Here is a 27,778-nt window from a genome sequence, read left to right on the forward strand (position 1 = left end):
TTGTCTTCTTCTCTTCAATAGAATACTGGCTTCCGTGATAGTTTCTTTATGGTTTCAAAACAATTCCAACCCTTTCATTGTTAGCCCTTTGTCGCTATTGCATTTTCGATTGTGATCTTAAGAAAAACCCACTTGTAAAAATGGCCAATCGTCACATAAAATCTATATAAAAATGTCAATTGAAAGTGTGATTTTTTAGTTCACGAGACAAAAAAAATTAACCAAGAACGATATTTGATTTCACTGATACAAAGTCTCCTATTTTTATAATTAGAAGTCTTATATCTCAATTTAATCTAAATCAATTTCAAACATTTTGTTAACACGTTTTAGCTGACAGAGATTGATTTTTATTTCATTTTATTTTATCATTTTTAGCTAAGTGAGCAAGCACTTAAACACTTGCATCAACCATTCAACCTTCAAAATTAATTAAACCAAATTAGTTTGGCATAAATTTGCATTTAAGATTGTCTACAATTAATGCTTCAAAATTTATTCTTGTAAGTGTCAGTGAGGGCAAGCCTTGATAGTTGTTCTTTTGTTTACAACATTGCAGATTCGAGTTATGGAAAGAGCCTCGAAAGCCCAAGTCACCTGAAGCAAACATGTTCATTTATCAACACACAGAGGGACTAACAAATTATAGTTAATTTTAAGGCATTACAGTGTCCTTGTTCAGAAGTCTGGGGACCTTGAATTTAGGGTTTTGCTCGAGAAAAGCAGGCGGTCTTTGGTAAATAACTGAAGCAGCCCTAATCAAAATCCCAGCAGTTAAGCCCCATATCAGAAACTTCTTACCATCTTTCTCATAGTTAAACCGATGAACCAGATACTTATCGCCCATCCACTCGCGCTCCTCTGATGTCCGGTTTTCTTGCTGAGCCAAAACATCGAATCAGCCTTTCGTATTTATCAACAGGTCTATTAATTTGGCAATCGGAGGAAGAAAGAAAAAAAAAAAAAGCAGCAGTAAGATGCAGAACCTTTAGAAACATTTCCAAGGGTGCGTCAAATACTGCTTCCACTTCGTCAGCATTTGGAGTAGGAGTAAACGCTTTTCTGTTGGATAATATGCCAACAACGGGAATCACTCTGAGGAGATGCTGCATGGAGTAGTGTAATGGATCAATATATATATATATACACAACCTACAGATCGAGTATCACATAAGGGTATTCAAACAACACGATTCATAGTCATTAGGCGAACAGCACATAAACGCCTTAAGAAACTGATGCTGAAAAATGAAGCCCTTTATTTCATAAATTTGATAGAACCTTCCTCGTTTGATTGAATTCAGCTCTTACAGTAAGAACTAGCCAAATTCAGTAACTTACAACAATGGAAAATAGCAATAGCAAGAAAAGAAAACAAAAGAATCAGACCTATTTGAGAGGGCCTCACTCTCCAACGGATTCTTCAACAATTTTCCAGCTGCCTCTCTCTCCTCCACCCTCCCTTATATCTCTCTCTCTCATTCCGTTTCAGCCACGTGAAATAATATTCTCCTCTAACCAACTTCTGACTCTTTTGCCCCTGACCCAATTTTCTTGGCTGCCCTTATTGCTCATCTCCTTTTACACCTTTGATAGGTGAGACTAATGGGAGTCCTAACAATACTCCCGCCCACAAGTTTCACCTTGTCCTCAAGGTAGAATTTTGGAAATTGATGCAGGATCTGCTGATAGGGTTCCCAAGTGGCCTCTAGGGGTGGCAATCCCTTCCATTGTATCAGAACCTCTAGGCTCTATAGATTTTTTCCCCGGCCCGGCCATACACCCAACAAAAATTCTGGTTGTACCAACAATTCCCACTCAGCTGTGAGCTGGTCGGGAATTTCAGTTATTTCCCGCACTGCTCCCTCCACTTTGCAAAGCTGAAGACATGGAATATCGGATGGATTGCACAAGAAGGTGGTAAGGACAGCTTGTAGGCCACCTTCCCGATCCTTTTCTCTACTACGTAGGGCCCGTAAAACTTAGGTGACAACTTCTCATTCATTCGAGTAGCCAAAGTCTTCTACCGGCAAGGACGAATTTTAACATAAACCAGGTCACTCACCTTGAATTCCACATCCCTCCTCTTTTTATCTGTTGTCTCCTTCATCCTCACTTGTGCCCGCAACAGTTGGGACTGCAGCTCTTCCAAAACAGAGTGTCGTTCCAACAATTGCTGTTCAATCATCGAAATAGCTGTGGTGCCTTTCTCGAACCTCAACAGAAGGGGACGTTCACGCCCATAAACTATCTGGAATTGAGTCAATTTAGAGGAGACATGGAAAGAAGTGTTATACTAATATTCTGCCCATGGCAGCCAGCTACACCATGCCTTGGGCTTAGAGGAGGAAAAGCATCGAAGGTATGTCTCCAACGTATGATTGAGGACCTTCGTTTGGCCATCGGACTGCGGGTGGTAGGCTGTGCTTCTTCTCAATGTAGTACCTTGCAACCTGAATAACTCCTCCCAAAAATGGCTAACGAAAATTTTATCTCTATCGGAAACTATAGAACTTGGAACCCCATGCAATCGGACTATCTCCTTCACAAAAATTCTAGCAACGTTAGCTACTGTAAAAGGGTGTTGCAAGGCAATAAAGTGCCCGTACTTACTTAGGCAGTCCACAACTACCAAGATAGTATCCATCCCAGCTGACTTAGGTAACCCTTCGACGAAATCCATGGACACATCTTCCCAAACTCAACTAGGAATCGGAAGTGGCTACAACAGTCCACCAGGTGACAAGAGCCTCATATTTATTTTGCTGGCACACTTGACATTGCTGAACATATCGCTGAATATCTCTCTTCATTCCCACCCAATACACATTGGCGGCTACCCTCTTATAAGTCTTGAGGAAGCCTGAATGACCCCCAACCAGTCCATCATGGCCTTCCTTCAGCATTAACGGAATTAATCCCGACCCTTTAGGAAGATATAGCCTGCTCTTGAATAGTAAATGGCCATCCACCAATGCATAGTTGGTTCTGCTGGAAGGATTTTCCTGTAGCTCTCTAACAATCTGTTGGAGTGTAGCATCTTCTTTCACCTCCTCTTTGAGTTCGTCTAGCTGCACTATTTGGGGAATGGAAAGTGCCATCAAAGTGGCTGAAGAAGGGAGGCGTGAGAGAGCATCGATTGCCCGATTCTCCAATCTCAAACGATATTGAATTTCAAAGTCGTACCCCATCAGCTTCATGACCCATTTTTGACACTCCGGGCTAACCATCCACTGCTCCATAAGAAATTTAAGACTGCACTAATTTGTTCTAATAACAAACTTACACCCAAGTAGGTAAAGTCATTATTTCCTCACTACAAATACTATTGCCATCAATTCCTGCTCATACACCGATCTCACTCGACCCGTGGGGCTTAAGGAATGGCTGAAAAAAGCAATTGGTCGCTGCTGCTGCATCAACACTGCCCCTAATCCCTACCCTGATGCATCAGTTTCAACAATGAATTCCCTCGAAAAATCCGGCAACGCCAACATGAGCAGATTGGTCATTTGCCCGTTTGAGGGATTGAAAAGTCTGCTCCGCCACTTCATCCCAAAAAAAATTACCCTTCCGGAGGCGGTCTGTCAATGGCTGTGCCATCCTCCCGTAAGCCTTCACAAACCTCCGATAATACCCCGTAAGACCCAAGAATCCTCGAAGTTCACGTAAGGATTTGGGGCTAGGTCATTCCATCACCCCCTTAACCTTAGAGCTATCCGCAGCCACCCTGTCTTGAGAAATGATTTGCCCCAAATACTCAATCTCCCGCTGCCCAAACTAACATTTCTTTGCATTGGCGTACAACCAGTGGACTGTTAGGAGCCCCAACACACATCTCAAATGTTTCTTATGTTCAACCATATCCTTACTGTAAATCAGAATGTCGTCAAAAAATACTAACACGAAGCTCCTCAAATGCTCCTTAAAGACCTCGTTCATCAAAGATTGGAACGTCGCGGGGGCATTTGTTAGCCCAAACGGCATAACCAAAAATTCATAATGCCCCTCATGTGTGCGGAATGCAGTCTTAGGAACGTCATTAGGTGCTACTCGGATCTGATGATACCCCGATTTCAAATCCAACTTGGAAAAAATAGTAGCCCCATTCAACTCATCCAAAAGTTCTTCAATAACTGGAATTGGAAATTTATCGGGAATGGATACCTTGTTTAAAACTCTGCAGTCCACACAAAATCTCCAGCCACCATCCTTCTTCTTGACCAGCAACACCGAGCTAGAAAACGGACTCACACTCGGCCGAATAAGACCAGCTGCCAACATTTCTCAAACCAGCCTTTCAATCTCGTTTTTCTGAAGGTGGGGGTACTGGTAGGGGTGCACATTCACTGGTGACACCCCCGATTGCAAGGTAATCATGTGATCCTGCCTCCGGTGTGGGGGAAGCCCACACGGCTCCTCAAAAACATGCCTGAATTCTGCCAAAAGCTCCTGCAAGCTTCCAGGGACTGCCGAGCCAGCATCTTTCTCTTGGGCAGTTAAACTCCCCAACTCCAACAGCACCCCTTCGCCACTATCTCTAAACGCCCTTATCATTGACTTCAATGTTACCGAAGTTTTGCTAAGGCTAGGATCCCCATATAGTGTGATGGTAGTCCCCCTTGCTCTAAACTTCATGACTAACAAGCCCCATTCCACTTGTGTTTCCCCGAGAGTGGCCAACCACTTCATTCCAAGGATTACGTCCAAGCTCCCCAGCTCCAAGGGCAGGAAATTTTCCACTACTTCCACATTTTGCAACGTTAAGGCTACCCCTCTACACACTCCAACCCCCTGAACAGCCATGCCTGACCCCATGATCACACCATATCCTCTCGTTTGCGACCTGACCAGTCCCAGTTTCTACACCAATTCTGACGCTATAAAGTTATGGGAAGGGGTTAAACCCACTATCGAGTTGATGGATAGCTCCACTACTTCCCCTGTTTTGACGACTTCACCTTCCTCCCTTGAATTCTCCCATGTTTCAGCTCCACCTATATCTTCCTCTTCCCCCTCTTGAATTACCATCACCTGCAGCTCCTTGTTCTTACATTTGTGCCCAATCATATATTTCTCGTCACAACAAAAACACAACCCCTTAGCTCGTTTAGCTTATAGTTCACTCTCGTTTAACCGTTTAAATGAGGAATTGTTCCACTTACCGGTATTAAGAGGCTGGTGAGAAGAGCCGGGGAAGGTGGTAGTCAATTGGGGTGACACCACCAAGGAAGGAGAGAGCAGCACTCGTTGATGGTTGGCGGCTGGAGTTGCAGGAGCCTGTGACCGATTCGCACCTAGACTGGAATGGCCCCCTCGCACCACCAGATTCCTTTTCTCAATTCGTTGGGTTAGGTCCATCATCTCCTCCAGCCCAATTGGCCTCAAGACCCTCATCTCCGCCCTTAGGTCAACCTTCAACCCATTTATAAAATGGTCTTCCAGCAACGCCTCTGGCATGTTCTCAAGAGGAGCAGCCAAGGTCTTGAAGCGGAGCCGGTAGTCCTTGACGAACCCCCACTGCCGAAGCACCAGGAACCATTCCTCCACCGTGCCTTCCTGTGTGGGCCTAAATCGATTTCTAATCATCGCCTTAAGCTCTTCCCAGCTCCTCACCCATTGCCTTCGTTGTTCCCACTGGAACCAAGCAAGAGCTACTCCTTCAAAGCAAAGGGCAGCGAAGTCCAACTTCTCTGCATCCGATAGTTGATTCACGGAGAAGTACCGCTCAGCTCGAAACACCCAACCATCTAGGTCGTCACCCTCAAACACGAGCATCTCCAGGCGTCAGACCCTTCCATCAGACCTCCCATATGGATCGAACTCACCGCCAACTTCCCTATGCCGATTTCCCAACTCCGGCGTGGCCTCCCCAATGAGTGTCGAACCCACCGGTATGTGCTCGCCCGATTGTTTCCCCTTCCTCCCTTTCTCCTGATCTTCCCATCTCTCCATCAGCAAGCCAAATTGTTCCATCATCGTCGCCATGTTGTTCTCGATGTTCTGCACCCTTTGGAATTCTTTTTTCATGGACTCTAATCCCATCTGTAGTCCCTCCATTTTCCCTTCAATTTGCTGTTGATAATTCTCTATTCTTCCCTCCAGATCTCCCACTCTCTCCGAGACGGTCACCCCCATGGTTCACTGCTCTGATACCAGATTGATAGAACCTTCCTCGATTGATTGAATTCAGCTCTTACAGTAAGAACTACCCAAATTCAGTAGCTTACAACAATGGAAAATAGCAATAGCAAGAAAAGAAAACAAAACAAAAGAATCAAGCCTATTCGAGAGGGCCTCACTCTCCAACGGATTCTTCAACAATTTTCCAGTTGCCTCTCTCTCCTCCACCCTCCCCTTTTATATCTCTCTCTCCCATTTTGTTTCAGCCACGTGAAATAATATTCTCCTCTAACCAACTTCTGACTCTTTTGCCCCTTGACCCAATTTTTTTGGCTACCCTTAGTGCTCCTTTCCTTTTACGCCTTTGATAGGTGAGACTAATGGGAGTCCTAACAAAATTCATAGTAGCTAATTAGTTGTATCATAATCAGGCCCAGTGTGGTGCTATGTGAACTGGAAGATTCTGTTAATAATCTTGGCATGGAAAACAGGCTGCATGAATCGACATGAACATAAACATCACCTCATTACTTCAGCCAACAGTACAGAGTTACACCCAAAATAGAAAAGGAGGATTAATTGTAACTAGGATTTTCAATTAAAAGGCTAGATGAAGTTAACTATCAAGCTAAAAAGACCAAAGTAATATAACATGGCTTCTCTAATAAATTACCGATGTGGGTCAGTGTCATGGAAAACTTATCCTCTCTAGGCCTAAGCATCCCCGTCAAGCTAAGCATACTGATAAGTGTTGAAAAGGGCATGGTGTTCCAACCATAAAACATCATCCAACTTACAGTCAGCAGTAAGCATACAAAGAAGTGAAGAATAATGATAAAGAAGTGTTGTATTACAAGAAGAAGTGAATGATGGTATTTTTAAGAAGATTGCAAGTGCTACTGCAACCAAGAAAGTATGGGACATCTTCAAAAAAAAAATGTATTAGACATCTAGGCAAAAAAAAAAAGTTTAAGGTAGAGAGAGAAACTACAAACTTTCACAAAAATGTTCAAGAAGTTAGAAATGAAAAAAAAAAGAATAAACAAGAAACCATAGTAAAATACATCTCATGAGTACAATTCTTGAACAACTAAACGTGGATCATAGGAGAAAATATGGCCAATCTACTTTAATGGCAAAAAACCTGTAAACTTCAACATTCAAGTTTTGATCATATTGATACTGCAATTGAGGAATCAAAGATATAACCGCTATAATTATTGATGTTATTAGGCACCTTAGAGGCTAGCAACCGATCTCAAAGAAAGCACAGACAAGATGGGGGAAGCCAAAGAAGGGGAACATATGATAAGCAAAACATGAAGTGATAAATGTAATTATTACGGTCATTAAGCAGTTGAGTGCAGATTTAAAAGGAAAAACTACTAGCTCGATTTTCAAAAGAATGCGATGGTATAGAACACACACTTCTTAGATAAAGAAGAATCCAACTGCAATATCTGGTACCTTGATACTAAATGCACCAATCACACTTGGAGCAAGTGAGAGTTTTTTGTAAAAGTGGATGAGAGTCCGAGACAACATGAACATAGGTGAAGTTTGCAAGTTACAGCATTGCACCAGTTATTGGAAAAGGTAAAATTCTAGTTTAGCAAAACAATTAACATTAGTATTTTTCAAATAAGTTTTATATACTAAATATAAAAAGCAATCTGCTAAGAATGGGCCACGTGCTTGAAAAGGGATGTAATACGTAATTCCTTTTCATTTCTTTTTTTTTTTTGCTGAGTAAATATAACTCAAAGATAACTATATTTACTGTTTTTGAATTCAAAGATACAACCATTCTTAAATTTCCATTAACATGAAATTGATGGGATTCAAGACAGTAGATGGGATTCCAATGAATTAGGAAAATCACTGCTGGTATTTTAACTCCAAATTACAAGGAAATAAATGTAAACAAAGAACGAGAATGGGCATTCGAGAGGCCCAGGTCTCTCCTGCAATTCTACTCAAAATTCTTCACCCTTTTCTCTCTCTTCTATTCCCTATTTATAAGTTGTTATTCCCCCTCCATAACCGCATTTGGTTATGCACATGCTGGTTTGTTACACAAACCAGCCAAGTTCCCACTCTACCCTTGGTGCACATGCTGGTTGTTACGCCATCCAACTGTGTCACCATCCTCCCCTTGATTCTTGCCACGCCTTTGGTAGGTCCGTAGCACCGGAGGCCTAACATTACTCCCCTCCCCAACTTTCACCTTGTCCTCAAGGTGGAAAGTGGGAAATTGCTGTTGAATTATGCTATAGGGCTCCCGAGTAGCTTCCAACGGCAATAACCCCTTCCATTGAACTAGAACCTCAAATCCACATAAATTACTTCCTGTTCCTGGTCGGACTCCCAACACTGCCTCTGGCTCAACCAGCATCTCCAAATCTGCACTTAGTTGACTGGGAATCTCCACAGTGGCTTGCAATGCGCCCTTAGCTTCACGTAGTTGGGACACATGGAAGACAGGGTGAATGTTGCAGTGTGATGGCAGCGTTAACTTGTAGGCTACAGGCCCTATTTCATTTTCAATTACAAATGGACCATAGAATCTAGGAGCCAATTTTTCATTTGAACGACCAGCCAAAGTTTTCCTACGATAAGGTCTTAGTTTCATGCAAACTAAGTCCCCTACCTTATACTTCACTTCTCTTCTTTTCATATCTACCCCTTTCTTCATTACCGCTTGGGCTCGTAGTAGTTGTGCCTTAAGTTCCTCCAAAATGTGATCTCTTTCGACCAGCTGTTGCTCAACCACCGAAACAGGAGTGGATCCCCTTTCAACCCTCAATATTGCTGGTGGTTCTCGCCCATACACTGCCTGGAATGGGATCATTCTCGAGGTTGTGTGGTATGAAGTGTTATACCATAGTTCAGCCCAAGGCAGCCACATGTACCAAGCCTTAGGTTTAGAGGAAGCAAAACAGCGAAGGTATGTTTCCAAGGTCCTATTAAGCACCTTCGTTTGACCATCCATTTGTGGGTGGTAAGCTGTGCTACGGTGGAGCTTGGTGCCTTGGAGGCGAAACAATTCCTCCCAAAATCTGCTCATGAAAATCTTGTCCCTATCTGATACAATGGATCATGGTAAACCATGAAGCCTCACAACTTCTTTGATGAAAACCCCTGCTACCTCTCCTGCTGTAAAAGGATGCTTAAGCCCAATAAAATGCCCATACTTACTGAGTCTATCCACCACCACCAAAATAGAGTCAATTTTGCCCGACCTTGGTAAGCCTTCAATGAAGTCCATAGCAATGTCATCCCAAATTTGATTTGGGATAGGAAGGGGCTGCAAGAGCCCTCTGGGCTTTAGGGCCAGCACTTTGTTTTGCTGGCAAACAGCACAATTACTCACATACCGATGGATGTCTCGCTTCATTCCCAACCAATACACATTAGCTGCAATCCTCTTGTAGGTTTTCAAAAATCCCAATTGTCCTCCCACACTTCCATCATATCCCTCATGTAATAGCAGAGAAATGAGAGAAGATCCCCTTGGTAGGTACAACCGACCCTTGTAGAGGAGGTGGCTGTCCACCAATTGGAAATTGGGTCTGGAGGAAGGATCAAGCTGGAGATCCTTGACAACACTTTGCAGCCTCTCATTTTTTTCTACTTCCTGAGCCAATTGATCAAGGTGGAGCACCTTAGGGACTGTTAAGGCTAATAGGGCAGCAGAGTGGCTAATGCGAGACAGGCCATCTGCTACCTTATTTTCCAATCCAGGCGATATTGTATTTCGAATTGAAATCCCATTAATTTAACCATCCACTTCTGACATTCTGGACTCACCAACCTTTGCTCCATCAAAAATTTGAGGCTCTTTTGGTCGGTCCGAACCACAAACTTCTTTCCCAACAAGTAATGTCTCCACTTTTGCACCGCAAACACGATGGCCATCAATTCTCGTTCATAAACTTATTTCCTCCTCCCTAACTGATTAAAAGCATGACTGAAATAAGCAATAGGTCTATGATCTTGCATTAAAACTGCCCCCATACCTTGTCCTGATGCATCCGTTTCAACCATATATGGCTTGCCAAAATCCGGCAAAGCTAAAACAGGTAGCGACACCATGGCAGCCTTGAGTCGTTGGAAAGCTTGCTCGGCTGCCTCATCCCAGAAAAAATTGTTCTTTTGTAGTCGCTTCGTGAGAGGCCATGCCAGCCTGCCATAGTCCTTAACAAATCGCCTATAATATCCCGTGAGCCCAAGAAAACCTCGCAATTCCTTCAACGTGGTAGGAATGGCCCAATCTATCATAGCTTATATCTTGCTACAATCAGCTGAAACCCCTTGTTGTGATATGATGTGGCCCAAATATTCAATTTCCAGCCGTCCAAACAAACACTTCTTGCAAATAGATGGTTGGCTGTCAGCACCTTCAAGACACAACATAAATGTTGTGCATGTTGTTCAAAATCCCTACTAAAAACCAATATGTCATCAAAAAATACTAACACAAAACGCCTCAATTGCTCCCTGAAAATGTCGTTCATCCGTGATTGAAACGTGGCTAGTGCATTCGTCAATCTGAACGGCATAACGAGGAACTCGTAATGGCCTTCATGCGTCCTGAAGACGGTCTTCGGTACATCCTCAGCATTAACGCGAATTTGATAATACCCAGACTTAAGATTGAGTTTGGAAAAAACCGTGGCCCCATGAAGCTCATCCAACAGCTCCTCGATCACTAGAATTGGAAACTTGTCAGGCACGGTCACCTTATTCAAAGCCCTATAGTCCACACAAAAACACCACCCCCCATCCTTCTTCTTGACAAGCAAGACCAGACTAGAAAAAGGGTTGGAACTAGGTTGTATAATCCCGACGGCCAGCATCTCTCCTATCATTTTCTCAATCTCGTTTTTCTGTAGGTAAGGGTAATGATAGGGCCGCACACTGACCGATATAGTGCCTGGAAGTAGGTTGATTGCATGATCTTTTTTTCTGGAAGGAGGCAGCCCCTCCGGTGTTGTGAACACCTCCTCAAACTCAGCTAACACCTCCTTTAGGAACGCAAGAACCTCTACCTGACTTTCATTGAATTATGCTGCTAGCAGCATTCCTTCTCCATTCTCCTTAAAGACCTTCATCATAGCCTTCAAGGATACCAAGTTTTTGCTCAAGCTAGGATCTCCTTGCAAGGTCACGGCCAATCCCCCACCTGAAACTTCATAGTTAAAGCCTTCCAATCCACTCTCATCTTCCCCACTACTACTAGCCACTTCATCCCAAGGATTACATCAGAACTATTCAACTCCAGGGACAGAAAATCTTCCACAATTTGTAAATTTTGGAGAGTAAGCTTCACCCCCTTGCAAATTCCTGCCCCTTGTACTGCCACCCCGGTCCCCATGATCACCCCATACCCTATTGTTTCCGTCCTCTGCAGGCCCAACAGCTGCACCAAATCTTTTGCAATGAAGTTGGGGGGTGGCTCCTCCGTCAATGAGCACCACCACCGGCTGCCCCTTTATGTCTCCTTTGAGCTTCATAGTTTGTCGTGTGGTTAATCCAACTACCAAATTCATGGAGAGCTCAATGACCTCCCCACTTTGCCCAGACTGTGATTTCTTCCAACATTTCTCCCCCATCTACCTCCTCTTCTACCTCTTCATCGTACATCATCACTTGAAGCTCCTTGTTTCGGCACTTATGGCCTATAGTATACTTCTCATCGCACCTCAAGCATAGGCCCTTATCCCTATTTGCCTTCCACTTAGCCTCGCTAAGTCGCTTGAAATGTGGGTTGTTCCCTCTTCCCATGACTTGTGGTCAATAGGGATTAGGAGGACTGACCGTCGTTTGCTTTTGGGGTTGTTGGGTGGGTGGTAGAATTCCCCTTCGCTGATAAGTTAGAGCTGGGTTCAGCACGGTCTGTCCCTTGTTCGACCATAATCCACCCACACCACCTCGGACCACCCGATTCCTCTCTTCTATACATTGGGCTAAGTCCATCATCTGCTCTAAGCCCCTCAACCTCAACACCCTCAACTCGGCTTTGATATCAGGTTGCAGTCCATTGATGAAATTCCCCTCTAGCATGGCTTCCGACAGGTTTTCAAGGGGCGATGCCAATGCCTCGAAGCATTGGCGGTACTTCTTGATAGTTCCTTTCTGCCGGAGGGCGAGAAAATGCTCTTCGATGGAGCCTTCTTGGGTGGGTCGGAAGCGGTTCCTTATCAGGAACTTGAAGTCCTCCAGCTCCCAACCCTTCGTCGCTTCTGCTCCCATTGAAACCACGAGAGTGCAACACCCTCGAAACACAACGTTGTCGTGTCCATCTTCTCTTCGTCAGTCAGCCCATTCACTGCAAAGTATCTATCGGCTCGGAATATCCAGCCGTCGGGGTCTTCGCCTTTGAAAAAGGGCATCTCTAGTCGTCAGCCTCGGATCTCCGGACGCCAACCCCCCTCGAAACCCCTTGCTTCCCCTCGCCACACCCCAATTTCAAGTGTCGCTTCAGAATCCTGAGCGAATTCCGGAGGCTAGCCTCCCAGCTTCTCCTTGTTCTTCCTCTCCCTCTCCTGCTCTTCCCATCTCGTTCTCAACCAAGCAAACTGTTCCAGCAAGCTCGCTACACTCTTCTCCACCAATTGAACCTCTCCCCTTATGGCATCAACACCTCTTTGCATGCCTTCCATCCTCCCTTCCAATTCACCCACTCGATCAGTCAGGTTCACCATTTGGATTAGTGATGCTCTGATACCAAAAATGATGGGATTCAAGACAGTAGATAGGATTCCAATGAATTAGGAAAATCACTGCTAGTATTTCAACTCCAAATTACAAGAAAAAACTATAAACAAAGAACAAGAATGGGCATTCGAGAGGCCCAAGTCTCTCATGCAATTCTACTCAAAATTCCTCACCCTTTTCTCTCTCTTTTATTCCCTATTTATAGGTTGTTATTCCCCCTCCATAACCGCATTTGGTTATGCACATGCTGGTTTGTTACACAAACCAACCAAGTTCCCACTATACCCTTGGTGCACATGCTGGTTGTTATGCCATCCAGCTGTGTCACCATCCTCCCCTTGATTCTTGTCACGCCTTTGGTAGGTCCGCAGCACCGGAGGCCTAACAGAAATCATACGATTTAAATTGATATAATGAAAGATGTTTAGCAATACTTTATTACTATTATGAAAGATAAATCATAGCTATAGCAATATTAGATGTAGGCATCTAAATTTTTAAAACTTAAAGTTGCTTGCTCAAATAGTACAGTGAAAGCCTTGCCCATAATAAATCATCTTGAACAATTTTGTAAATGTACCATTCCTAGAAAACAACATAAGAGTTCTCTTTTCAACATAAGAGTTCCCTATGAATACTATGTCAATTGGAGGAAACCCTTTTAACTTTTATTGATGACTTCAGTAGAAAAATATACAAGTTTATTGCTTTAAAAATATCTAAAGTACTTACTGTTTTTGAAGAATTTAAAGCCATTGTAGAGAAATAGAATGGCTATTTAATCAAAGTTTTTGAGAAATGATGCTAAGGTAAATATACTTCCACTAAATTTGCTTAGTTTCGTATAGGCAGCAGATATTACCATCCGTTGCATGCAACAATGTATTGTGGTTGCTATAAGGATGAATAGAATATTCAGAGACATGATAAAATGCATGTTGAAGATAAAAGATATCCCAATAATTTTTTGTAGTCTCATGATAAAATGCATGTTCCAAGGACGATTAAAGTTGCCCCATGTCCTGTTTATTTATTGAGCAGATAGTCTAGGAAAAGTGTCATGTCACTCCTAAAGAAACTTGTAGCGCTTTCAAACCAAGTGTCAAACAACTTAAAGTGTTTGACGTGATCACATATGCTCATATTCCAAGAGAGAGACAAGAACAAAATTTAGAGACACAGGCTGAAAAATATGAATTTATTGGTACAAGGACAATTTGGGACTATAAACCATATAACTTCATTGCAAAGAAGCTTGAATGTTAGCAGAGATGTAATCTTGGATGAAAAAGATGCACGTAATGGGAGGGTGGAGGCTAAATTCCAGTCAAACAGTTGTCATAAATAACTGGCTGGAAGTTCAACACAAACTGCTGAAATGCAATTCAAACTGTTGATCAACTAACCAAGATCAACAAAAACCAAAAGAGATTGGCAATCATCCACTCAATTACGAGATTTTTTAGGCAATATTAGATAATGCCATTGACATTAATGAAAAATGTGTTCATTATGCAAAGTTTACAAATTGTGATCCAATTAAATTTGTGGAAGGTGTTCAAAATGATAGATGCGCAAAAGCTAAGGAGGAATGAAGGCAATTGAGAAGAACAACACTTGAAATCAATTGATATTCTAAAAAAAAAATATGTATAAATGGAATGTTCAAGACTAAGTCAAGCCAAGTGGAGAAGTAAAAAGATGTAAAGCAGATTTGATAGCTAAAGGCTATAAACAACAATTTGGAGTCCAAAATGCTACGAAGATCTTAATTGAACATCTGCAACTAACTTAGAAAAACATCCCAACTCATAACACAGCCCTGGGCAACAATTTCGTAGAGATCAAGTTAACAAAAATAAGGTTGAGTTAGTACATTGCAAGACATTCAGTTGCAAACATCTCACCAAGCCTTTGAAGTTCAAAACTTTTACCAAGCTGAAGACAATGTTGAGCATGACAAGCATGAAAAAATTTGATTAAGTGGATGTTAATGTTAGCTCAAATTAATTCAAATTATTTATTGTTACTATTCTTGTTGATCAAGTTTATCTTTGTTACTTTAGCTGATGATAGTTTTATCTTATCTCTTTAATGGTTCTCTCTTGTAACAAATCTCCTTTATAGCTATTAATTGCATCCATAATATCAAAAATATAGAAAAATCAATGAAGTTTCAAATTGTCTGCCTTCTTTCTTTTCCTGTTTATTTTATTTTTTATTCCTAAAGATACCAATTGATTTGTTATAACAAATTTCCTACTATTGGAAATATTCCTCTATAGCAATTTAATATGAATTTCTTGTCACAAACAGATGCACTGTTTCCTCTCTACCATTTTATCAATTATAGAGATTACAACCTTCAGACACTTTTTTTTTTTGGCTAGGTACAACCTTCAAATACTTATTCAGCTCAAAAGATAGCACACTGACTATTTACCCATACCATCAGTCCAATCTGATAGCCATTTCAAGTCAAAACATTAGGCAGATAACATGAGTCCCCATTAGGTTTTTGACCTTAGTTACCAGGTTCTGGGGGCGAGAACCACGTTCCAGTTCCCATGCACCGATGTGTTCCAGTTCTAGATTGGAGAACAGGAAGAAATGGCAAAAATGTAAATATACAACATTTAGACATATATTTGGCAGGCATTACAATTCGTTATAATGGAAAAAATGTAAATATTATTTAGTGGAATAACATCAAATATGTAACTTATTATATTTAGTTATGTTAAGAGTGTTGTCTCAAGTAAATCCAGTATATTGGCAGTTAGGATGCATCGGAATTTAGGGGGTATAGATAGGCGATTTCCAGCTTGTAAATAGAATTAACTTTGGGGGTCAAAACCGGAAATGTTTATACCAGTTATAAGTTTCCAAGTAGTTAACGCCCTATTTTTCTATAAATAGGACAGAGGTCTAGGAATAAGCGATGCATTATTCATTCTCACGAGAAAGGAAAAGAGAAAAGGCTGTGAGTTAGAATAGTCCTTTGTAATCTTGAAGGGTTGTACTGATCATTTTGATAATCAAAGAAGGCTGCTCTCGAGAGGCTTTAGAGGCTGGATGTAGGATTGTCCTAAGGGGCAATCTGAACCAGGATAAAGGTTTTGTGTTTTTATGTGGTTTGCTTTACATTTCTGTCAATTTACATTCTGTTTTTTTGCATTTCGATTTGATCTCTGTAGTTGTTCGAACTGTGAGTGTGTGCACTTGTGAGGCAGTGAGTTCCAAGTAAATAATTGTCATGACCCAATGAACAATAAAAGAGTGTCATGGTAATATGGTTGCAATAGTTTGTCACGAGACTAGGGAGACTATAATTTTGCGGCCAAGTTTTGTATCGACTTGGGTATTACTTACTTGTATTGCTTTAGTATTTCATTCTCTTGTTTGTATTTCATTTCCAGCTGGTTAGTTTGTTATGGCAGAATCTGTCAGGTGTCCATGTGTTAGAATAGGACAAATTAGTTAGTTAGAGTGGGTGTGATATGCTGTGGCAGCACCCACGGTTCAAGCTATATAAGCTTGGTCCTTCTTCTGTAAAAGGCATGCTGATTTTGATATTGAATTCTCAATTCTCTTCCAAGATTTCTCTCTAATCTCTCTCTCTCGTTCTTCTGCCATTCTCCTTCCATTTTTTCTAATTTCTCCCCCATTCTTCTTCAATCTTCCCTCTATACATTTTGTTCTCAACTTTAAATGAATCAAATCCTTCCGATTTTCATTCTAGTCTTAGGCTAAACCCTAGGATTATGACAAATTGGTATCAGAGCAGTCAATCCTTGGCTGTGATTTTGATTCGATTATCGGTGGAATTAATCGAGTAGTAATTCAAACAATTCGGTTTCATTTTCCAAAGTTGTTAAGATCTAACGCGGAGCCACGTTCCTTAGTTGTGATTCCTAGAAGTTCTCCAACGATATCGGTAGCAAGATAGGCCGGGTGAAGTACTGACAGTTAAAGGTTGGTGGTGAATTGCGGTGATTCCGGCAAACTTGAACAAGTAATTGTCACGACTTTGGGTATTATAGGGGTAAAGTTGTAATTGAGTTACAATTACAGTTAGGGGGTATTTTTGTAATTCGGTTACAGCACATGGGTGTTGTTATTCTATTATTTTCCCTTTTTATCTTGTAGCTAGTTGGTTAGGGAGCTTTGTTTTAATAGCTAAGTGAGGCTACATATATTGCCTCAGTTGTAGGAAGGGGATATGCTTGAATTGATAATTGAAAACTCTCATTCTCTCTCTAAGAATTCTCTCAAATCTCCCTCTCATTTCTCTATTCTGCTCTCCCTCATTTTCTCTCTAATTTCTCCCCTATTCTTCTTCAATTTTCCCTCTAATACATTCTGCTCTTAACTTCAACGGTATCGGATCCTTCCGATTTCCATTCTAGTCCTAGGCTAAACCCTAGGATCATGACAAATTGGTATCAAAGCAGTCGTTCTCGGCTGTGAGTTCGAAAATTCAATAGTGTCCGATCCGATTTGGAGGTAATCTAGCTAGAGTCGAAGCAGAGCAGTCAATCCTTGGCTATGGATTTGATTCCAATTGAAGCTAGTCAGACGAATTCCGATTGGGTCGAGGCTACTGCTTCTAGATGCGGCTGCAGATCAGAGACACTATTGTCCGATTTTTGAAAACGAAGACGTCCCTTGAATCTCGAAACTGATTCCGATGCACGAGGAGGTGAGTGTCGGCTCGGATCTAAAGGAGGAGTGACTTCGACTAAGACTCTGGTGGTTGAGTCGAAGGACGGTATCTGGCTAGTGATTCTCATATCCGACCGAGATAGAGGAGGTGACCAGAGGTCAACGCTAATGGCCAGGAGGTCGCGTCTGGTGCAGGAGTTCTAAGCTATCACGGTCTGAGCAGGCAAGGGAGTGGGTGTTGCAGCCGAATTAATTATAGTAGGCCTGGTGATTGTGCAGCGGGTTCCTCACGGTGGTGCAGTGGGTGTCGCGGCCATTTTCAATGATCGATGATTAGGCAGTAGCTGGCGCTGAGAGGTGTTAATCTCCAAGCAAGCGAGCACCCTCAATTCTGAATTGGAAGGCGCAATAGGTGAGTGACCCTCAGCCAATAATTTCGATAACTATTAATTGGAATCGAAGGGGAAAGCAGGATCTAGTGATTTCCGATGTTGATGTGAGGCGGTTATTGCCTGGGAATTCTGGACACTCCTATTCGAGTCTTGAAGAGGAAGGCGGACAGCTGAGGCCGAAAGAAAAGGTGCGACTGAGGTGTGGCGGTTTTAATTGGAATTCTGACTAGAGTTTTGCGAGTGTTGCCACTTTGATCGGAAGGCACTGTGTGTGCTACGGTTTGGGGTTGCCTTCTGAACTGTGTTGGTGAACCGTGCTTTCCTCCTTGATCGGAAGGAGACTCCGACCATTCTAGAAAGCCAACTCAAAGCATAACCAAGGGAAGTAAGCTTGATGCATCACTGGCCATAAACTGAAGCGGATTCAAGGCCAAGCGATTGTTGAATCTGAAGCAATTGCGAGCAGCGGCAGCAGAGAGTCAGAGACGGTGGTGTTCGACGGTGCTTTCGGAGACGCCTAGAGCAGTTCCAGTTGATCGGAACTTGCAGGCGCATTAAACCTCCTTGATTCCGACAGAGGAATTCTTGGCTAATTGGCCTTGAGGCAATTGATTACCCAACAAATCTAGCGATCCTCAATTGCTGTGATTCCTATTGTGATTTTCTACTGAGAGTCAGATGCTTTAGGAGACTCTAGGAGGCGATCAAGTCGCTGTAACTGGCAACTTCTTCTGTTCCTAAAATAGGCTGGAATTTGAAGCAAAACAACGCCTGAAATTTGCCACTTCTTGGATCAGCTTCAAGGTGTCTATTGAAGAGAAGTGAGGGATTTAGGATGTACAAAGCTCCTGTTTACTGGCCTTCGAGTTGTCCTACTCGTGAAGCTAGGGGAGGCAGTGCATACATAGGGCAAATGAGCCTTCAATTGCAGTAGAAGAAAGCTTCCTTTTTAGCTAGAATGGAGCTTCAATGGCAGCCAAAGAAGGCTGCATTTTCGGTTGACAGCAACAAGGATAAGCAGCAGTGTAACCGGAAGAATCAAACATGGGGAAAGAAGTTTGAGAATGAGTCTAGCCAAAGGGACAAGCAGTGGGATTCATGAACAATGAGAGGAATTTGGCCGGATGTTCCGCGATAAGCTACAGGAGTTTGCAATGATACTAATCAAAAAGTATCATTACAACTTTCCTATTGAATATTTCGATGATTATCGCGGGAGTTTTAACAAGGAGAAATTCCTTAAAGTGGAGCAGCCGAATGAGGACAGCCTTGTTGAAAGTAAATTTGAAATTAAATCCTTGGTGTACTCTAGCTACCAGCAAGTAAAAGAATTTCCACTGGAGGAGGCCCCTATTGAAGATATGAAAGGGTCTAAACTAACTCCCTTGGTCTTGGCTGTGGAGAGGACTGAGGAGTACATGAAAGAAGAGATTGGGGAGGAGGAAGTGGAGGATGTCACTCAATCAGTTGGCAACTTCTCAAGCACTACCACTAGAGCTGAGACTCCTGATGCCATTGATCTCTTGAAACAGCAAAGTAAGGAGCCTAAAGAGAAGGAACAAAGGATTGCACCGGACACCTTGCTTGGAACATCTCACATATATGTCATTGGCACGAGCACACAAGACAAAGCAAAGGTAACATTGCAGCAAGAAGAGTTGGAGGATGGGGTTGTAGGGCTGACGACACATTTGGAACCAATTTTAACGACACTAAGGAAGAGGCGGATGGCTGAAATTAGTGTGGCAGCAAGACATAATGTTGTTGCTGCTGAGGAGAAAAAAAAGAGAAGGCAAAAAAAAAGGGAAAAACAAGATAAGAAGAAGGAAGAGCGAAGAAGAAACCATTGCATGAAGATGGGCATTGGATAAAGAAGTAACGGCTAGGTGGTAATAAGTTTCTTAGGGACAAGAAACATTTCAAGGGGGGGAAATTGTCACGACCTTGGGTATTATAGGGGTAAAGCTGTAATTGAGTTACAATTACAGTTATGGGGTATTTTTGTAATTCAGTTACAGCACATGGGTGTTGTTATTCTGTTATTTTCCCTTTTTGTCTTGTAGTTAGTTGGTTAGAGAGCTTTGTTTGATAGCTAAGTGAGGCTATATATATTGCCTTAGCTGTAGAAAGGTGATATGCTTGAATTGATAATTGAAAACTCTCATTCTCTCTCTAAGAATTCTCTCAAATCTCCCTCTCATTTCTCTATTCTGCTCTCCCTCATTTTCTCTCTAATTTCTTCCCCATTCTTCTTCAATTTTCCCTCTAATACATTCTGTTCTTAACTTCAACGATATCGGATCCTTCCGATTTCCATTCTAGTCCTAGGCTAAACCCTAGGATCATGACAGTAATTCTTAGCTTGAGTCTTGAAGGTTAAGCGGAGCAACGACCAGAAATTGTTGTCCGACCTTGGGTAACAACTTGGTCTAGCGTTCCGACGGTGCTTCTGACGACTTTTAAGGGCGAGCTTGAAGCAATCAGAACCCAACCCAAATTCCGCAAGACTCCAGGTAGAATTGTGGCGGGCGATTCTTTCTAGAGCAAGAAAACGAGGCAGACCCAGAGAATTCCAGCCGAATTCCTCTGACCAAGAACTGGGCAATCGCAATTGGGTCTAGCACGGTGAGACGAGCAAGGCCGGTAGTGTTCTTGGCATTAAACGAGGTCCACGAACGAAGCTAGGGGTGCAAGCAACTTGGTGTTGTGGGTAAGCAAGACCAAACAGCTCCGATCGGATTTTGAAGACGAACAAGGAAGGTGAAATAGATTCAAGAGGTGTTCCAGCGACTTTGGACATCTGGGAGGTGGGTAGACGCTGGGAGGTGTTAATCTCCAAGCAAGCGAGCACCCTCAGTCGAACTTGGAAGGCGCCACAGGTGAGTGACCCTCGGCCAATTCCGTGAACATCCTTAGCCTTCAATTCCAGCAGTGTGTAAATTACAGTTGTCCCAGTAGCCGAATCCAAGTCGTTGTGTGTGATTGAGGCAAGCAAACCCAGGCGATCTTGGCTGTTGCTCCTTAGCAACAGATCTTGCCCACTGCCCAGCCTCCAATTCCTCTTACTACAGTTAAATTCTGTGGGGTCTCAGCTAAGAAGTGCGGCAATTCTGGTATCTAATTCCAGCAAAGCTCGTAGTAGCTGGGAGTGTAGTTTTGACTGCATTCCTAAGCCAGTGAGCCTCAACCATTGAGTAACAGAAGCAAACAGAGAAGCAGAAGTGTGGTGAAAATTGCTGAAGAACCGAGCAGTGGATTTTCCATGTTTGAGATTTAAGTCGGAAGGAAACAAGGTTGATCGGAAATTGACAGCAAGCAGTCCAGGTTGTTTGAGGGTGCATTTCAATCGATTATTGGTTGTATTGGGAATCTAAAGGCAACTTCGAGGATGTACAGAGCTCCTATTTATTGGCCGTTGGCTTGTCCTGCTCGTGAGATTTCTAGCATAACGGACAATGCACACACGAGACCATGGGAGCCTCAATTGCAGCACAAGATTTCAGCCATGACGAGCAATGCACGAATAAGACCAATGGAGTCTCAATTGCAGCAGAAGGAAGCTGCATTTTCAATGGGCTATCCTACCCGTGAGACCAGGGGAAGTAGTGCACACACGATACGATTGGAACCTCAACTGCAGGAAAAGAATATTGCGTTTTCATTCAACAAAAATCATGAGGAGTTTGGGTTGAATCAAGAGGCACGGGAATAGTCATTAGACCCTTGGGTTAGCAAAACGTGCGAGGAATTTGGTTGTATGATACGAGAGCAGTTGCAGGAGTTTGCAAGGATACTGACCAAGAAGTATCACTACAGTTTTCCTCCTGAATTCTTTGAGAAACCAAGAAGAAACGTTTTTGATGACCAGCTAGGAAGTTCTCACCAGAAGATGATTGATTCAAATAAGCAATCATCAGGATTGAATTTTTGTAACAGAGGATTCTTGGAGAAGGAAGCTGTGGAGAGCGAGCTTCTGAAATATTTTGGTGAGCAAAAAGGTGTTGCTGAAGTGGAGGAGAAAAATGTTGAGAGTGAGCTTTGGAAATATTCCGAGGAACAAAAAGAAGATGTGGCTAAATTACCAACAGGGGCAGATGGTTTGTTTGTTGGGGAACCTCCATATGAGGACATTAAGGGTCTGGATTTCTGAGTCTTTGAACAGCTGGAATTGACAATTTTGAGTGGTCACGTTGAAAGGAAGAAGATTAAGGAGCTACATTCACACCTTCAAGTAGAAATTAAGTCAACTAATGATCCATCCAAGATTGAATCCATCTTTCCTTTGCCTCTTTCAAATTTCTTTCAGGTGAAGGACTTGCTTAGGGACAAGCACCTTCTGCAGTTTCAGTCCGCTATTCCATCAAGCACTCATAGATTTAAACATGAAGTCATTGAGGTCTATCAAGTTACTTCTATTGAAGTTCTAAGCCAAATTATGTCTAGGATGGATCTTGGAAACCTAAGAACAAAGAAGAAGAGGCCTAGGGGGAGAAAGAGGGAACGAGGAATGAAACAGATAGAGAAGGCTGGAATTGAGTGAAGAGCAATGGCTACTTACTGCAAGTTCTTGGGGACAAGAACTCTCTCAAGGAGGAGGGAATTGTCATGACCCAAGGAACAATAAAAGAGCATCATGGTAATATGGTTGCAATAGTTTGTCACGAGACTAGGGAGACTATAATTTTGCGGCCAAGTTTTGTATCGACTTGGGTATTACTTACTTGTATTGCCTTAGTATTTCATTCTCTTGTTTGTATTTTATTTCCAGTTGGTTAGTTTGTTATGGCAGAATCTGTCAGGTGTCCATGTGTTAGAATAGGACAAATTAGTTAGTTAGAGTGGGTGTGATATGTTGTGGCAGCACCCACAGTTCAAGCTATATAAACTTGGTCCTTCTTCTATAAAAGGCATGCTGATTTTGATATTGAATTCTCAATTCTCTTCCAAGATTTCTCTCTAATCTCTCTCTCTCATTCTTCTGTCATTCTCCCTCCATTCTTTCTAATTTCTCCCTCATTCTTCTTCAATCTTCTCTCTATACATTCTCTTCTCGACTTTAAATTAATCGGATCCTTCCAATTTCCATTCTAGTCCTAGGCTAAACCCTAGGATTATGACAATAATCTAATTCTAAGTGCTCCCAAGATAACAAGTTATTACAACAACAACAACATATCCGGCCGTTATCCCACTATGTGGGGTTGGCTACATGAACTCTAGACTTCTATGTGGGTTACATCCCAACAAATAGTTTGTCTAGAATTCATATTTGGATCCGACTAAGTTTTACGCTGGCTGTCAGCTACCTAACGCAACCCTCCTCCTTTATCCAGGCTTGGGACCGACAGTGGATAATATCCCCTGGCGGAGTAATGATGAAATGAAGTTTGAACACCATCTTCACATGGAGAAGTTTCATGAGATGGTGGTGAATGAAGATAATTGATATAGTTGTGTTCCATCACTTAGTTGATATGGTGAAACCAACAAGTACAATATGGAAACACAACATCAAGATAACAAGTTATTATAATGGAAAAAAAATAAAATTTATTTTATGGAAAAAGGGGATAAGCCTAAAGGGAGGAGGAAATAAAGAAAGAGAAATTAGAAATAAAATATAAGAAAAACAACTCAATTTCCCCAAAAAAAAAAAAAAAACAAGACCCAAAATGTTCTCAAAAATAGTTTTTGAATGTGCATATTATGTTTTGGAGGCATTCCACTTTTGGTGAACTGTAAAAGCCTCCCCCCCCCCCCCCCCCCCCCCCCAAACAACCACATTCCACCTACCACGCGTTCCTACAAACCAAGCAACTGTGGTTTCAACTGAGCAGCACAAGCTCACAAATTAAACTAGTATTAGTGTGTTCTTAAAATAACAATTCACATAAATCACAACTTTAAAGAACACTGTTTGAAAGATTATATCAGGACCTACTGTGCTTTTCTTCCAATTCAAGAAGTTTATCTCTTGATGCATCCTCAAGTTGTTGCCAATAGTTAAACCTCTGTTGTGTTGCAATCATTTTACAGCCTAACAAAAGAATAACCATGATTTTCAGCAACTCTCAATTTCTCAGGATTTCAAACGGGTGTACCACAAGGACTATTATGCATTTGTTGATTACTACACCTTCCAAGGGGAAAATAAAGATAAAAACTAGAACTCTCTTGAAACAGTTATTTTCTGGCATTGTAAACTCATATTTTACACTAATACAATCGACCTCATTGCTATTTCCTCAAATCAAATAGCATTCAGCTAAAAAGACAGATCGTAGAAATGCAATTTACAAGAGAGATGCCATAAGATACCTTAGACAAGAATGGTTCAAGGACAGTCACGACATTCAAGAGAGAAGGGTCCAATCCTATCTCCTCCTTTGCTTCCCTAGTTGCTGTGTCTGCATCATCTGCATCTCCCTCCTCTGCTTTACCTCCTGGCAGTGCAACTTCACCTACACACAAAAGTACCCAATAGCCAAAACTCAACATACAACACAAAAAGAAGTCATGAACAAAAGTCTGCAAAGTATATGGGACAAATAAGGTGTTTTGTCCGCAACATTGCAAACTCTGAAGAAATATCAAATCGGTGAAGACCACGAATCCTTATCTAGGGCTTGGTTTTGCCAATCCCCTGTAGGAAAGAGCAGGTGGGTAAATAATTCTAGGTAAAACTCCAGATCACTTCAGTTAAAGATTCCAAAAACTTCCATCTAAATTACTTTTCTATACTCGGAAGCTCCTGATGATATTTATATATATATATATATATGAAGAAATATGGAGTATAGCTTTATACATAGCTTTAGACAGTGCACAAATTTAAATGGTACAATGAGAAGAGCGATAGAGAGAACAAGCCTCCATGGCACCACCTAAACTAGAGGCTCTAAAAGTTTCTCCCTGGAATTGAGGCTTGTGCAAATGCAACAAGCCTCCATCTTGTTGCAGAACGTGAAACCTCAACCAAGAACGGAGGCATTAGAAGAAGACAATGAGTGTCAATGAATGTGGAGATTTGATGTATTAAAATCCTTGAAAAACCATCTTATATTTGAAAAGCCTCAAATGAGGGACGAAAACTTTATTGTTCTTTAAAAATTGCACAGTAAAGAAACCCTTTACTCAAAGTGCAAGCTTTTAAAATCTTCACTTGGAACAGCCATTTTTTATCTTGAAAAACCCTTCACTAAGAGTGAAGGGTAGGGCATAGTGGTCTTACAGAAGATATGGCCAACAATAGAGATACTTGAAGAGCTAGAATTTATTTAGCCAACCCTAAATCCTAAGCCCCACCTAGTAGGATTAAGGCTTGCAATATTGTTGTTGTTGTAAGAGGGAAGGCTTTAAAAGCCTCCAATGAGAACACACTTAGCCACCACTACTTTTTTCTTTGCAAGGAAAATGACAGTTAAGAATGACTTGAACCAAGAAATAGTTTTTGTTAGAATTTGAATGAAGAATTGTATTCCCAAAGTATTTATTTATTGATGGGTTTAGGATTTGAGATTACAAGGTTTACAAAAAGGAATCTTTGTAGTAGTTGGAGCACTAGCATTTAGCACTTCTACTCGTACCAGATGGAGAGACCACTAACTATTTATCAAATTAGGGAAGTCTAACTAACATCATCAATTCTTCCTCTTCCATAGCCTTTAATTTGTAGCTGTGATTTATCTTCTCTAACCTTATAGAGAATTAATCCAACATGTATTAATTGATGATTCTAGACGAAGGCTTCTAGAGAATTGATGAATGAGCATCGCCAACTTCATCACTCCTTCAATCCTCCTTGATGCACATTTGTGAAATTCCAAGGTTGCTCATCTCAAATGTCTTTAACGTATCTTTCTTAAATTCTTCTATCCTCTTCTCGTTGCCTTCTGCGTAGATTAAGTCATCTATATATGGAGAGACAATGAGAGTGCCCTGACCTTGAGTGTTGATGTATAAAGGTGAGTGTTGATGTATAAAGGTGAATCAAGGAAAATTTAGGATCTTCATTTCTCAGAAGAAGTACACAGGTCTATTAAAGAATTTCAAGATGCAAGGATGCAAGACAGATGCCACTCCACTCGTCATCACTAGATTAACACCCAAACAAACGAACTGGTAAATTGAACAAAACACATCAATTTGCCAAAGTGAGCAAAACCCACTTGGCCCTTCGCCCCAATTTTCCAAAGAAAACATACCTGAGTGAGTAGAGAGGCCGGAAGAGCGCTTCGTGAGAATGACACGAAGTTCGCCGTCATCCCCTTCAAAAAGGCATATCAGAACGGCGGCTCTCTTGGGTCTGAATCTTTGGGGCTGGGCCGCAATTGGTGTTGCAGATTCCGGGAAACCCACCTGAGAAACCACCTTCCCTGCACTCTCCTCCAATTTTTGCTCGTCTTCTGCATCGTCGGCGTCGCCGGACGTCGGCGGCGGTTTGTACAGGCGGAGCTGCTGAGCCAAGGCCGAAAGCCTCTCGGATCCTCCGAAGCAAGGGCTTGAATTTGAATCCATGATGGGTTTCAGTCGAGAGTTCGATGAGGTAAAGGTCGAAGCCTTAAATACCGAAATCCGTCTTGCTACGGCGATCTTGCCTCCAACATCTTTCTTAACGTAGCGAAAGATGATGGGCAAGCCTTTGATAGATGACATTCCCCAATGTCCTGATTTTTTTCTTCTTATCCTTCTTTCTCACTTTTTTTTTTTATTAATTTGTTGATTTGAGGCCTTTATCATTACAAAGAATCATTACAATTACGAAGAATCATTATAAAGAATGATAATAGACCGAGTTTAAATAATTAAACTGATCTATTGTCACCGCATGGTAGAGATGGCAAACGGGCCGGGCTGGGCCAAATCAGCCCGCTTAAAAACGGGCCAGCAGATTGCTGGCCCTACACAGGCTCGCGGGCCAAACGGGCGAGCGAAGGCGAGGGCAAGACAGAGGGCGAGGGCGCGGGCGAGGGTGAGGGAGAGGGCGAGACAGAGGGCTAGCGAGGGCGAGACGAGGGCGAGAGTGAGGGGCGCGAGCGCGGGCGAGGGCGAGGGCGAGACAGAGGGCGAGACGAGGGTGAGGGCATGGGCGAGAGGCGAGGGTGAGGGGGGGTGTTTTGTGGCCGATTAGCGGGCCAGCCTGGCCCGCCACCATTTGGCCTGCCGGGCCGAGCCAAATCGGCCCGGCCTTAAATGGGCCAGCAAAATGCTGGCCCTAGCCCGGTCCCGGGCCGAGCCCATTTTGCCATCTCTACCGCATGGTCTCATACTCTTTTTCATTTCATTTTTATTAAGTTAAACACTTAAGTCTCTCGTCGTTAATAAATATTTTTTATTTATATAATTATTTTATATAAAAATTACAAAATTACTTAGTTCTGAGTATTATTTTGTGTTTTCAATCATTTTCTTCCATCATATATTATTTACATTTTAGATTAGGCTGAATCTATTGATTTATCCTGAAGTTATGGTCATATTACAATTTTATCTAATTTTAACTGTAATTTTAATTTTATCCTAAATTGGTTAAGCATGTGTCCCAGCATACGTGACAACTGAGATGACATGCTGAGCAAAACGATGTCGTTTTGCCATTCTAATCCATTAATGCACAAGACAAAATGACGTCATTTTGTCTTACGCATAAAACACCCTTGCTCATCTATTGACACATCTATTATAACGACCCATTATCAGGGTCTAGATTTGTGTGGCATTTAAGTGTGTTTGGTGTATGTTTGTAGTGTGTAAGAAGATGAGCAACTGTTGACAAATTGCCTCCAAACTATTGACCAATTGAGGAAACTATCGATAAATTTCATTGAATTGTTGACTGATTGATGAAGTGTCAACAGATTGCTAGAGACTGTCTATCG

At 42.1% G+C, this 27,778-nt stretch overlaps 1 protein-coding gene across 1 annotated transcript; it reads right to left on the reverse strand.

Moving 5' to 3' along the window:
• Positions 1 to 470: 470 nt before the first annotated feature.
• On the reverse strand, positions 471 to 26,570 carry LOC127795108 (nudix hydrolase 15, mitochondrial-like). The gene is made up of 4 exons (XM_052326563.1): positions 26,105 to 26,570; positions 24,219 to 24,361; positions 987 to 1,106; positions 471 to 880 (listed from the first exon to the last, which is right to left on the reverse strand). Exons 1-4 carry the CDS (start codon positions 26,553 to 26,555, stop codon positions 656 to 658), a joined length of 939 nt encoding a protein of 312 aa, XP_052182523.1. The 5' UTR covers positions 26,556 to 26,570; the 3' UTR covers positions 471 to 655.
• Between the last annotated feature and the right edge of the window lie 1,208 nt (positions 26,571 to 27,778).

This window comes from Diospyros lotus, chromosome 2 (assembly GCF_014633365.1).
Source record: "Diospyros lotus cultivar Yz01 chromosome 2, ASM1463336v1, whole genome shotgun sequence".
Classification (NCBI taxonomy): Eukaryota; Viridiplantae; Streptophyta; class Magnoliopsida; order Ericales; family Ebenaceae; genus Diospyros; species Diospyros lotus.